Source organism: Mus caroli, unplaced genomic scaffold (genome assembly GCF_978045245.1).
Source record: "Mus caroli unplaced genomic scaffold, Mus_caroli_1 scaffold_20, whole genome shotgun sequence".
NCBI lineage: Eukaryota > Metazoa > Chordata > Mammalia > Rodentia > Muridae > Mus > Mus caroli.
Window position 1 is genome coordinate 52,401,356 of NW_028227275.1, and position 14,596 is coordinate 52,415,951.

Sequence of the window (14,596 nt, forward strand, 5' to 3'; positions counted from 1 at the left end):
CATCATCCCTGCATCCACTGGTGCTGCCAAGGCTGTGGGCAAGGTCATCCCAGAGCTGAACGGGAAGCTCACTGGCATGGCCTTCCGCGTTCCAATGTGTCCGTCATGGATCTGACGTGCCGCCTGGAGAAACCTGCCAAGTATGATGACATCAAGAAGGTGGTGAAGCAGGCATCTGAGGGCCCACTGAAGGGCATCTTGGGCTACACCGAGGACCAGGTTGTCTCCTGCGACTTCAACAGCAACTCCCACTCTTCCACCTTCCATGCCCGGGCTGGCATTGCTCTCAATGACAACTTTGTCAAGCTCATTTCCTGGTATGACAATGAATACGGCTACAGCAACAGGGTGGTGGACCTCATGGCCTACATGGCCTCCAAGGAGTAAGAAACCCTGGACCACCCACCCCAGCAAGGACACTGAGAGCAAGAGAGAGGCCCTCGGTTGCTGAGGAGTCCCTATCCCAACTCAAGGCCCCCAACACTGAGTATCTCCCTCACAATTTCCATCCCAGACCCCCATAATAACAGGAGGGGCCTAGGGAACCCTCCCTACTCTCTTGAATACCATCAATAAAGTTCGCTGCACCCAAAAAAAAAAGAAAACCAAAACCAAAATACCAACAAAACAAAGTGAAACAATCCCCCATATAATAGTAATGGTATGAATATAGACATGTGCACCAGTGAAACATACTAGAAGACCTAGAAATACACACAGCTGTTGCCACCTAATTTCTAGAGTGTCTCAAACATTTACAGCAGAATTAAGACAATTTATTCAACAAGCAATGTTTGAAAACTGGCTATTGCCATATAGAAGAAACAAATCTAATCACTTCCAATCCCAGCATTTATATACCAAAGGTGATCTCTGTGAGTTGTAGACCATCCTGCTCCTGGTCCTGTGCTCCAGGATAGCCCAGACCAGGTGGAGAGACCATGCCTCAAAAATAAATAACGCAGGCCGGGCGTGGTGGCGCACGCCTTTAATCCCAGCACTCGGGAGGCAGAGGCAAGCGGATTTCTGAGTTCGAGGCCAGCCTGGTCTACAAAGTGAGTTCCAGGACAGCCAGGGCTATACAGAGAAACCCTGTCTCGAAAAACCAATAAATAAATAAATAAATAACGCAGATAATATATCTTACTCAGCACAAAATAATTCAAAGTAGATTAACTGCCTTAAAATAAGGCCTGAAAGTTTGAAATGATTATAGAAAAACAGAGAAAACATTTTATGACACAAAATAGGTAGTAGCTTTTTGAAAAGACATCCTTTGAGACAAGAAATAAAATCCCAAGAACTAACAAATAGAGTTGAAGGTAACTGAAATACTTTTTAATTTGAAACAATTGCTGGAGTAAAGATACGATTTAAAGAATGGGGGAATCTTTTTTGAATATGTATTATACAGGTCTACATCAAGCATATATAGAGCTACAGAAAATAGACATCAACAAAATAAGTTGTCCACTCAATAAATGGACTATAGTCAGTTCTACAAAAATGATCTACAAATATTCAATAGGTGTTTGAAAGTAGGTTCAACATCTAAAACACCGGGGAAATGAAGATTAAAATTGCTCTGGTTCCCTGACAATCCAGAAATGCCATCAACAAGAAAATAAATGAGCACAAATAGTAGTGAGAGTGTAGGTTAAAAAGGAAAGCTAGTACACTGATGGTAAGAATGTAAACACCATTAAAGTTGTTGTGGAAGTTTTTAAAAACGACTCACTATATTGATCAACATTCCGCTTATGAATCTATGAATAAAATACTCTGAGTCAATACACCAAGGAAATATTCATGAAAATATATAAAGTAATAATGTAACTATGCAATGAGCTTCAGTATAAATCAAGAGATGGTTGGCTAATGACAATACAGTATGCATCCATAATGATATTTTGTTCATACCTAAATTAAAATGAAATATGCCAATTGCTTGACAATGGGTACATTTGGTTAGAAAAAATATTCAAAAGACAAAGGGGCCATGATTTCTCCTCTTTTTGGCCCTAGATTTTATACAGATATATACAACTACAAGCCTGCATTAGTAGGGAAGAGAAGGGAACAAGAGGACAGGATGGACAGTGAAGATACCAAAGCACATGATAGAGTAAAAGGAGATTTTTTTCATGATACCCAGAAGTAGGTACAATGAATATTTGTCAATGAAAAACTGAAAATAAATATTCAACAAAGCAGGATAGAAATTTTATATACTACCTGCTAAATAGCATTCACTTTTGTAAGCCTCCTTTAATATTAATAAGCATGTAGCATTGCATGCAGGAATGTATATTCCACTATACAGGGCAAGTGGAAGAATAAAAGAAGACACAGAATGAATGACATTATACATAAAAACATGAGCATGAACTTTCTTGATTAAAATTGGAAACAACACAACCAGTCTCTGTGGTGGGTGTATCATTCCACCAAAGGTAAAAGAATTGGAGAGAAAAGAGTTTCAGATAAACGTCCTTATACGACCAATGGTAATTGTCATGACCAGGGAGTGAAGATAGGTCCCTGGATCCAGAGTGTGGAATAAACACTTTCTTCCTCTTTGGTTTCACTCTCAGATATGTTGATATTATGACTCAGATGGATCTTGTTGCCATGGCTCCAGTAGTGTTCCTTTTGATCTCCTTGTAGATGCCCAACGGCTTTCTACATGAGGGTTTTTCGTACAGATGTCCCTCCTTCTCGCCCAGCTGTATTCACTTGGGGCAGACACATCTTATTCCTTCCCTTTTCTACACCAAAGATAGGTTATGCCTGCATCTATCCTTGTTTCTTGCATTTCCAGTGACATCTTTATCACACAAGTCCTTGGTTCTCTCTGAAGACCTCTACTCAATATCTCAGGGTATGATAATCAGGATGTGGCTCATACAGCACTGTGTTTGCATTATGGTGATAGAATAAATGGTTCGCAAATAATTGCATGATTTATCATGAATGCACAACCTAACTAACAAAGTTTCCACTGAACATATGATGAGGTTCATCACCATCTTCCTTGGGAAGCAGAAGGTAGGGAAAGTTGAAACTTTAGAAGAGGCACTAATCAGTCCTACTTCTAAAACTAAATGTCTCTTTGAGGTTCTGAAGTATGACACTACCAGGGTTACTTAACAGGATGAGAATTTATGATATAGTGGTCACGTATGCATTGAAAGTGAAAGGTCATTTAGTTCCAACCATCTAATGACCATGTAGGTTTTTTCACCATTTGTTGAATGTTTTTATGTACAATGGGTAATTTTGGCAACCTTGTCAATGTATATTTATATATAAGTGCAGAACTAACAATAAAGAAGAAAATGTCATGAATTTTAGAGGCTTTGGGGAGCACAGGAATAGTTGGAGTGTGAGAAAGAGTGATGGGAATGACCTGATACAACATTCAACTGTGCAGCTCTCAAAATTTAAATTAGACAAAAGAAAAGGGTACTGAAGATAAATAGACTTCTTTCTGGACCTTCTATTCAGTACCATTGATCTACAGCAGTGGTTTTCAACCTGTGGGTCACAGGCCCTTTGTAAGTTGAGCGACACTTTTACAGGAGATGCATATCAAGTATCCTGCAGATATTTAAATTATGATTCATAAAATCAGAAAAATTGTAGTTGTGAAGTAGTACTGAAACAAATTTTAGTTGGGGATTACAAGAACTTGTAGAACTTTATCGAAGGGTCATAACATTAGGAAGGTTGAGAACCAATGATCTACTGTTTGCTTTACATTAGTATCATGCTATTTTTACTCATATGGCTATATACTATAGTTTCAACTCAGGCATTGAAGCATCTGCTGCATTGTTCTTTTTTGCTAAGGGTTGCTTGAGTATTTGTTTGATTTTGTGATTTTAATTCAATGTAAGATTGTTGCTGCTGTATTTGTGTGAAATTTTTCATTAAAGTTCCAATTGGAACTTCATTAAGTCTATAGATTGCCTTGGTAAAATGGCCATTTAAAACATTAAGATTTCCAATCCATGAACATTCATTGTCTTTCAATATTCTACCTTTTGCCTTAATTTAGTGCCTTATAGTCTTAAAGTTTCTATTGAAGAAGTCTTTCACTTCATTAGTTAATTTTGTTTCAAGATATTATTTTAAAACCATGGTATTGTATATTCTAATGTGTGAATTATACACCCGTCAACTGTATCTCTTAGAAATGGGTTCTATGTACTGTAATAATTCATTAAAACATACTTTTCTTCAAAAGTCCACTGTATTATTTGCTTTCATGGGTGAATTACACATCCTTTGACTGTAGTTCTTAAAAGTAGAAATATGTTCCAATTAATGAAATGACTCATTAAAATATAAATTCCTTAAATATTCCTAGATATATTGAAAATGAAAAACAAGAGACAAGTGAACATGAAAAGATCAGTACTAGGGGTTGTGGAAAGACTGAATGTAGGTAAGGGACACTTGACTCTTGAAAATTAATAGGAAGCTGATTCCGTTTCTAGTTTTAACACTGTTGGAGTTGTTCCATTTTCTGCGGTGGACAAGAGTTTGAAATAATACTTGATAGAGAAAGTGTAAAATCCAGTTTGAAGCTCTACAGTTTCAGAATGGCAGTTCTAACTGTATTTAAATACAGTATAAATTTTGGGCCTGTTTAATTTCACTGTGTGATTATTTATTTATTTATTTATTTATTTATTTATTTATTTAATATATTGATTGCTGCCCCTCTCCTGCCAGTCCCTCTGTCACATGTCCCACCCCAATCGCCACATTCTTTTCTCCTATGAGAGGATAGAAGGCACTCCTGTGTATCCCCCACCATGGTACATCAAGTGTTTGCAAGGCTCATCCTTTCCACTGAGGCCAGATAAGGCAGCCCAGTAAGAGAAAAGGATTTCACAGATTGCAGTTGTTGGGGAACCCATATGAGGACTGAGCTGCACTGTGCAATGGTCCATTCAGTGTGTGCTCTTCAGCTGGTGGTTCAGTCTCTGAGATTTCCCAAGGGTCCAGGTTATTTGACTCTGTTGGTCTTCCTGTGGAGTTCCATTCCATTCTGGGTCCCTCAATCTTTTCCCCAAATGGTTCATAAGACTCCCCAAACTCTGTCCAATGTTTGTTTGTAGGCATCTACATCTGTTTCAGCTTCTGGGTGAAGCCTTTCAGAGGGCAGTTATGCTAGGCTCCTTTCTCCACACATAATGGACTACCATTAATAGCATCATGGTTTGGTGCTTGCCCATGGGATGGGTCTTGCGTTGGGCCAGATATTGGTTGGCCATTCCCTCAGTATTCTTTATCTTTGCATTTCTTGTAGACAGTTCTACTAACAACAAAGCCTTCCTGGCAGCATCAGTAAGATATCTGGGAGAATTTAAATCTGTATTGCCTGGTAAGATATCATATAATGGCTGTAATTGTTTATTGGTCAAAGAGAGATAGGGTCGGACCCATTGAATATCTCCCAATAACTTTTGAAAATCATTCAGGGTGCATAATCCATCTGTGAAAAACTGAATCTTTTGAGGGAACACAGATTTTGCCGTAATTTTTGTTCCTAAATAATTCACTACAACATCCTTTCGCACCTTTTCTGGGGCCACTACTACTCCAGCAGCTCCATTATCCGCTTCACCTGCTCAAATGAGACTCTCTGGCGCTGGAGGTGCTGGCTTTAATGACCTCCCGGTGCATCCTGAAATACAGGAAAGCACTGGGCTCACAATTCCCTCCAGGTTTCTGGATGCAGACTGTGCCCTGATGCTCCATCAGGTGCATATGCAGTTGGCTGCTGCCGCCCTGGCCCCAAAAGTTCTACCTTCATTTTCACTTTCTCTAGACTGTCCGCTATGCTCTCCAGATCGTCCTCAGACATATCCCCATCACTAGAAATTCCTTCTCTCTCTGACTTTTGGGATCGCTCCTCCCTCACCTGATTCAGAGCCTCATTGCCCTTTTTGAGTTCTGCTCCACATGCAATAAGCATTCTTAGTTCTCTAAATGCTTAGTAGAATTCAGTAGGAAAGCCATTTTGTCCTGACCTTGTTATCCATGGTATGGGAATTTTTGTTACATTTATACTCCAATAACACAATGTAAACTGTTCAGATTTTAAAAATTCTTTATGAGCCAATCTTGGTAGAATATCCATGTTCAGAAATGGTTCCTGATAGTGTGTTAAATTTCTTGTCATAAAGTTGATCATGCCTAGGCCAACCCTTTGTGTTTTCTTTCTAGGTATAGCAGGTAATAGCTCCCATTTCATGTCAGATTCTTCCAGTCTTGTCCATTGTCTCTACATTAGGCTAAATGTGTATTTCTCTAGTGTGTTCTCAGTTTGGACAAACCATGTCTTAGCTTCATTAGTGTTTTCTATGCTTTTTGCTCTATATTTTTCCCTTCATGTATTCAGTATTTCTTTCCTTAACTAATTTGGAGTTTATTTTGCTTTTTGCATTGAGTTTTTTCCTTGGGATCTTCCTGATATTTTGAATAGTTCAATGATGAGGGTTGGATGAGTTTTGGCAGGGTCCAAGTGCAAAGGTCTCATTTCCAGGGCAGGTATTTGTAGATTCAGTGCCCTGGAGAATGTCACCCTGTTTTCAGAAGCCACCCTGCCTGTTGAGAAGGAGAGAACTCAAGCACAATAATCAAAACTTCAAAAGTAAACTGAACTATCACAGTTGCTTCCTGGTGAAGGGGAAGGTTTACCTGAAGGAATATTGGTTTTCCCATGAGGCTATTCTTTTGGGCTCCAGTCCAAGAGGATGGTAGGTAAGGAGGGGATCAGCCTTCAGTGACACAGAAGGAGGGTCTAAACCAGACTTTGTGACCTGCCTTTCCTGAGGTCAGAACCAGAAGCCTCACTATGTATAAATATCCCTGGTCCCCATGGGCTCTGGTAGCCCATTTGTTCACTATTTGCTAAGTCTAAAAGCAAACTGAACACCATGAGGCCAATGTTATGTCTTTTTCTGATCGCTCTGGCTGTTCGTTGCTATGAAGGTGAGTATTATTTTTGATTAATCCAACTGTATCTCCTGGTACATTTGCCTCTTTGACCAATTGGTAAGGTTATTTGTGATAAAGTTGAGGTAAGGAATAGACTAATAACCTAAAATTTCTCCCAACCTCTTTTATTAAGTCTCCAGAAAATGATAAACCTCCAGATATATTCAACTAATTTTCACCTATTTAGGGAACTTGACTGGGTGGGCATGGACACAACTCAAAAAACCATTATGAACAAAGGTGAGGAAATATTTTTATTAAAGGGTTTCTGTTTGCTGTGTCACTTTTTCCTTTATTGTATCTGGGAAGGTGACTTGAGAGAGCTTTCTGTTCCTAACTCTGTCAATGTTCTCTGACTCTGTGAATAATACATTTCAACTAAACTCTGAGAATAAGTTTGCCTGTGTCATCTTATCAGTTTCCTGAGGGGGGGGGGGTCTTACCAAAAACAGCGATAGAAATATTGTGGTAATTACCAGTATGATGCCTGCTTTTTTTTAAGTTATGATTTTTTCACAAACAATCCATCTGCATGTAATCACAACCTTCCTAAATACTCTGTGCCTTCAAAATGAACCAGGTTTCACAAGCAGTTACTCTGTTTTTCTCTCTGCATCTCCCATCTGCCTACCTACCCTTCATACTACAATAGCCTACAACATTTCCCTGTAGTCTGATGGATTTTGCTTAAAGCTCTCATCAGACCCTGTTTGGAAATCTCCTAAGTAGAGTATTGACATGTCTTTGGGAAAACTGTCTGGTGGCACATTTCTGTGATCCAAACTAGGTGATGTTAAACATGAGGAACTTGGGTCTAAGGTCAGCCAAGGCCATCTATGGGGACTTGGTGTTTGTTTTTGTTATTTGTTTTAAAGATCCTTGTGGGAAATGTGGAATCAGGATTGGGAAAGTTGATTTCTTAGTTCTACTCAGACATTTATCATAGATATTTAGAATCCATAAGGTAGGTGTCAGCCTCCCTAGAAGTGAATCTGAACATCACTGTGTAAAAGCAAAACTTTTCTCAGATTCCAAGATCTGCTCTGGTGTTCAGCAAACTGTTGAACTGTGTTACTTTAGCTTTTTACCTTGAACTGTACCTGATGCCATGACATGATTCTGTCATTTTTCAAAATGTCACCTATACATAGTCAGTCTTCTTACTTTTTACTTTTCCCATCTTGTAAAATTATAATTCTAATATTCATGTAAAGTTGGATGATGTAAAGAGTCATTCTAAACTATCAAAGACTCCTAAAATATGCTACAGAAGATGCAGTCAAACCTCTAACTTAAAAAAAAAATTACTTACTGTCCTGATTCAGGGATGCCCCTCCCCACCCCTTCCTTCCTCTCCTCTCAGTTCACCCTTATAAATGTTTCTGTCCATTACCCTCTCACCCCATCTTCTCCACAGAGAAGGGGAATCCCCCCTTGAGTATCATCCCACCCTGGGATATCCTGCTACAGTCCATCTAACCCCATCCTCTCCCACTGAGGCCCAACCAGGTAGTCCAGTAAGGGGAAAGGGATGAAATGTCAGGCAACAGAGTCAGAGACAGCCTGTATTGCAATTTTTAAAGGACTCACATGAGGACCAAGCTGCAAATCTGCTAAAAACGTGTAGGAGGCAATGGTCCAGCCCTTCAATGCTCTTTGGGTGGTGGTTAAGTTTCTGTGAGACCCCATGAACACAGGTTAGTTGACTCTGTAGGGTTTCTTGTGGTGTCCTTGATACCTCCAGTTCACTGTGTCCAACTCATTCAGAAGATTCCCCATCACTGTCTTTTGTTTGGCCTTGGGGTTCTGCATCTGTTTCTATCTGTCTCTCAGAAGATAGTTGTACTAGTATCCCATCTGCAAGCATAGCAGAATATCATTAATATTGTCAAGAATTAGCTCTTTTACATAGCATGTGTCTCAGGTTGGACCAGTCATTGGTTGTCCATTTCCTCATTCTCTGCTTCCTCTTTATTCCTGAGCATGTTATAGGCAGGACACATGTTCTGTTGAAGGTTTTGTGTGGAGTTGTAGATGTGTACTAAATTGCAGAAACATAGAAATCCCACAATAATATTTCTTCAGTCCCTTGCTTTCTAGTATTTAGAAAATTACACAGTCTTGCATGAGCAGTCACAGTAGCTGGCTACAATATCTAGCATATCCTGTTAAATCTGCATCTCAAGTCTGCAGGTTCATGGAAAAATAATTAAAAATGTAAAGTAGCTGGGTGACAATAGCACATTCCTTTAATCCCAGCACTCTGGAGGCAAAAGCAGGCAGATCTCTGTGAGTTCAAGGCCAGCCTACTCTACAGATTTCGTTCAATAACAGACAGGTGTACACAGAGAAATCCTGTTTTGGAAACAAAACAAGTAATTTTTATTAAATAATTCCTTTTTCTTTCCCCTTACATTTTCTAGCTATTGAAGGTGGCATAGTCTGTGAAGCTGTTTCGAGAGATCTCAGTCTTTTTCTCCTAGGGAGTAAGAAAAGCCCTGAAGAAAACCTTAAGAGCTATAATCCACCCCAAGTGGCTGTTGATGCAAAACTGTTGGTGAAGAAATGTGTAGACAAGATAAGCTTGCCAGATCAACTTAAAATATCAGTAATATTGGTATGTTTATTTTGCTTTACACTCTCAGAAGGTCACAAATGAAGTTGACCTGAAGTTCTGTGGGGAACACATGGATGGGACAAAACAGGATATCAATGATAGGGTGGTTCAGGAATATACTGCTGATTTGAGATCAGTTTTAGACAGTGCCTCAGATAGGTACCTCCTTGTAGAGTTCTACTTAACGTGTGACACTATGTGGCATCCTAACAAGAAAAAATAGGGCCCTCGAAAAGGAGGATTCAACAATACCTCTAGACTTACTGGGGTCTTTGCTCAAGTTATTGTTTGTATAATAAATGGATATTATCTCTATTGAATATATGGGGAATGTTGTTAAATGGAAATCTCACAGATGAGAGGAAGGAGGCTGGAGAACACCTCCTTCAGGAAAAAGTTCTGCCAGTCTGCATTACTCTATCAAATTTGCTGGTCCTGTGAGGAGCCTGCAAACCTTCTGTTTCCAATATTTTTTATGGACTTCTGTCCCGGGTCTCTTCTGGTTTTCCCATTAAAAGGGAAATAGAAGGCACAATTCTAAATCTTCCAAAGTTAAGCTATGCAGAGCTACAACCCAATGTGCTCCCTTCTGATCATAGAGAGTTCTAGTGAGCTATTGAGTTTAGACACATTATTGAATACACTCAGAGTTTATTCACTTGAATTTGGAAAGAGTTTCCACTAATATACATTATTTGATGTTATTTCCCTGAGCACACTTTGCTCCCCTCCTGTCTTTCCACAGTGCCCTCCATCGATTCCTGTTTTGTTAACAATTCTGTAGAGCTGCCTTGAACTTCTTCAACTTTCTTACTTGCTTTTTGTTTATTTCCAGGGAAAACTTTTAGTTGAATGTATTATGAATTCATAGCTGTCAAAAATGTTTCCTAGCCAGGTGTGGTGGCACACGCCTTTAATCCCAGCACTCGGGAGGCAGAGGCAGGCGGATTTCTGAGTTCGAGGCCAGCCTGGTCCACAGAGTGAGTTCCAGGACAGCCAAGGCTACACAGAGAAACCCTGTCTCGAAAAAAAATAATTTAAAAAATTTTTCCTGGTATCCAACTGGCAAAGTAGATGAACTGATTTCTCCTGTTTAATGTGAAGGTTTCAACGTCTTGCACTAATAAATTACACTCTTTGCATGTAACCATCTGTCTGTTGTTATCCTAAGTCTTGGGTCTTGCATGGACTGGGTTTTGATAATAAAAATTGCATTTTCAGTGATAAGTTAGAGAGATAATCTCTTTTAACTTGACTATCAAGCCTGAGGTTCAGGCATCAGGAACACTATGTTTGATCAAGCACCATTCTTCATTGCCCTGCAAGTAACTTTCTCATTTCTGTGGCCATAAAAACAGATGATCAAATATGATAACAAACATTGGCATCTTGTGTGACCACTGTACTAAACTGTCTCATTGGTACCCCTGTATAATGTGCCACTCATTGCCTAATTACTCCAAACTCAGTATCTTCCCATTTCAACCTATGGTACTACTTATGATAAGCCACATAGTCGGAAAGATAAGCCTTGGTTGTCATAAGCTTCCCTGAAGTAGATTCACTGTGCTCTCCATTCCTTACATGAAGTACAGTACTACATCTCAATAATTTGAACATGCAAGCTGGTGTTCTAATTAAAACTGCATATTTATTTATAATTAATTGATGTTCCTTATGTCTCTTTGAATATTTCTTGGTGCCTTGTTCTGCTGATTGATGAAAAGAACAAAATCATTAGTAGTTAAACACAAAGCACACAGGCAGATAATCTGAACACACACCTTCCTGACATTCTCCCTTATTCTGTTGCTTTCATTCTTTTCAAAATTTATTTATTCACTTTACAAATGTATAGATTTAATATTCACTTTACACATATCTATTTATTTGTTTGTTTGTTTGTTTGTTTGTTTGTTTGTTTGTTTGTTTTCTCTGCAACCATAATCCTGTTTTAAAAGCCTGGCCTACAGAGAAACTTCCATTCAAGGTGTTTGTCAGGGTTGTGCAGAGGGTAGTCCAAATGACTTCCAAGGTAATGGAGGTTACTGTTGCCCTTGGTTCACTCTCAGAGCCAGACTGAAGCTAAGTCCCTATTACTGAAGACACTGTACACTTAGGACACAGGATTCAGACGATCCAAGCTTTCACTAAACTTGAAAGCCTACTCTGGTAGTCTATTACCCTGAACTGAATGAGGGAGCCTGCATTGGACTGACATAGGCCATCTGCACTATGTGACAGTTGTGTAGGCTGTTCTTTGTTGGAGACTCTGAACATGGGAGCAGGGGCTGACTTTGACTTTGTGCTTGTCTTTACAATCTTTCCTTCAACTGGGATGCCTCATTTTGTCTAAATAGAAGAGGATGTGCCTGCTTCAGCTTGTAATGGCATGGTTAGGTGATATTCAGAAGAAGCCTGTCCTTGAAGGAGCCAGAGAAATATCCAGGGAGCTGAAGGGGACTGAAGACCCATAGAAAGAAAACCAATATGAACTAACTAGTACCCCCAGAGCTCCTTGGAACTATACCACCAATCAAAGAAAACACATGGTAGAAATTGTGACTCCAGCTATATATATAGCAGAGGATGGCCTAGTCGGGCCATGATAATGATCAATGTACATCATTGGGAGGAGAGGACCTTGGTTCTGTGAAGGCTCTTTGCCCCAGTATAGGGGAATGTCAGGACCAGAAATGGGAGTGAGTGGGCTGGAGAACAGGGGTAGGGATAGCAGATTGTCAGAGGGGAAACTAGGAAATTAGATAACATTTGAAATGTAAATAAAGAAAATATCTATTTTTTTTCGTTAAAAAAAAAGAAATAAAAAAGAATCATGTCCTTCCTGTGGAGAAATGGAAGCAGAGTGGATAGGATATGGAGAAGGGCATTCTGGAGTTGGTATCAGGCCGAGTAGAGGGAAGGACTACTGTCATGACGTAACACATACATGCATACATACATAATACATAAATACATATGTGTGTATGTATAATTTTTTTACTTATTATTTATCTTTTGCAAGTTGAACATCATGTAGCTCAATCGCCCATATCTCCCTGTCCTCTTGAATACACTCTCTTGCAACCTCTCAACTAAATAAAAAACAAGAAACACACAAAGAAATAAACAAAAACTAAAAAAAATATAGAAAACATGTCATTGTGGAATCTGTAGTGTGTCCCTGTGTGTCTCACAATATACCCTGCTGTCTACACATCTTTCCTTCTAAGTGTTCATTATAACACTTATATTACAAGTGTTCGTTGAGATCAAAGAGTCATTGGTCTGCCTCCAGGACTCTGGTTTCTGAGATTCAATATTGAAACCTCACTGGAACTCCTTCTGGTTATCTTGTTTTACCCTGTATTTTGGAGAACCTGAAGCTTTGGATTAACAGGATCAGCTCTTTCATACCCCAATAGATCACAAATAATATAGATTTTGGAGTGGGCCAACTCAAGCACCTGGATCTGGGCCTGGATGATAGCTAAGCTGGTCAACCTGCTGGCTCGCTCTTACCTCCAAAACCAAGGTAAACTCTCCAACACTGCTAGCTAGGCCACCCAATGCCACAACTCACAGGAAACCAGGTAGGCTCACCTGTACCCCCACCTGCAGAGTCAGCTCCACTGTACTGCCCAGTGGAGGAGCTGGGCCCATTCCCAAGAGTTTCAGCCTGGTAGGAGCTGAGCATGCTTTCCACTCTCATATACCCTTAGGGCTGGACAACTTGACTGTGCTCCCCAGGTGAGGTGTGAAACATAATTTTCTGCCACTGAGGCTTAGGGTAGCTCTCCTTTTTTTTATGACTTCTGGGACAACTCTCTAGACTTCTGTAGGAGGCCAGGGAAAAGTGGGGGATGGCATCACCCCTTATTCCCACTTCACTTAAAGGTAGACTTTCAAAAGAGATAAAAAGAGTTAAGTATATTTCCACAGTCCCTTCAAGGCACACTCCTCTGATGACATATGAGGCTCCACTTGGCTTCACATTTTTATGTTTCTACCATCTTCTAAGCAATCATTTGCACATTAAGTCTTTGGTTCATGTACCTTTCAAAGAGATTTATAAAAACACAAAACACTTATCTTTATTTTTTGTTATCATTTTTATGCTTCTTTCCAAATTCAGAACTTTATCCTTTTATAAATTCTATCATTTCATTTTAATTCAGTACTTAATGCTCCTCTCTATCTCTGTACTCATCATTTTCCTTTTGTTTCAAAACTTCAGTTTTTGCTTTTCCCTTCCTTCACAATCACAAATTTCCTCACTGTTTGTGTGTCTTCTTGGGTCATGTGTTTATGACACATGACTCAATGATAGATGCTTTAACTAGAGTAAGTGTCATTCCTCTAAAAGGTCAATCTGGTATCATTTATTCAAGTAAATATATTTTAATTCTTAATTAGATTAATTAATTATTTAATTTACTGGGGGGTTTAAACCCAAACTTTATTTTTATATATTGTTTTTCTTTCCCTTTTAATTTATTCTTTAATCTTTTTTTTACATTCCCTACTTTATCCCCCTCCAGGTCTACCCTCCAACTGTTCCACATCCCATACCTCCTCCTGCCCCACATCTCCAAGAGGATGTCCCCCTCCCCACTCCACCAGAGCTCCTCATTCCCTGGGGTCCAGAATCTCTTGAAGGTTACAGGCATCTTCTCTAAATTCAGACCCGGCAATCCTCTGCTGTATGTGTGTTGGGGACCTCATATCAGCTTGTGTATGCTGCCTGGTTGTTAGCTCAGTGTCTGAGAGACCCCAGGGGTCTAGGTTAGTTGAGACTGCTGGTCTTCCTATAGGGTTGCCCCCCTCCTCAGCTTCGTCCTGTTTTTCCCTAATTCAACCACAGGGGTCAGCAGCTTCTGTCCACTGGTTGGGAGTAAGTATCTGCATTTGACTCTTTTAGCTGCTTGTTGGACCTTGCAGAGGGCAGTCATGATAGGCCCCTGT

The 14,596-nt window shown here is 39.6% G+C and overlaps 1 protein-coding gene across 1 annotated transcript; it reads left to right on the forward strand.

Moving 5' to 3' along the window:
• Positions 1–6,950: 6,950 nt before the first annotated feature.
• On the forward strand, positions 6,951–9,673 carry LOC147000178 (prostatic steroid-binding protein C1-like). Its single transcript, XM_085833976.1, has 2 exons — positions 6,951–7,008; positions 9,438–9,673. The coding sequence occupies exons 1-2, from the start codon at positions 6,954–6,956 to the stop codon at positions 9,671–9,673; spliced, it is 291 nt and encodes a 96-aa protein (XP_085690102.1). The 5' UTR covers positions 6,951–6,953.
• The last annotated feature ends 4,923 nt before the right edge of the window (positions 9,674–14,596 follow it).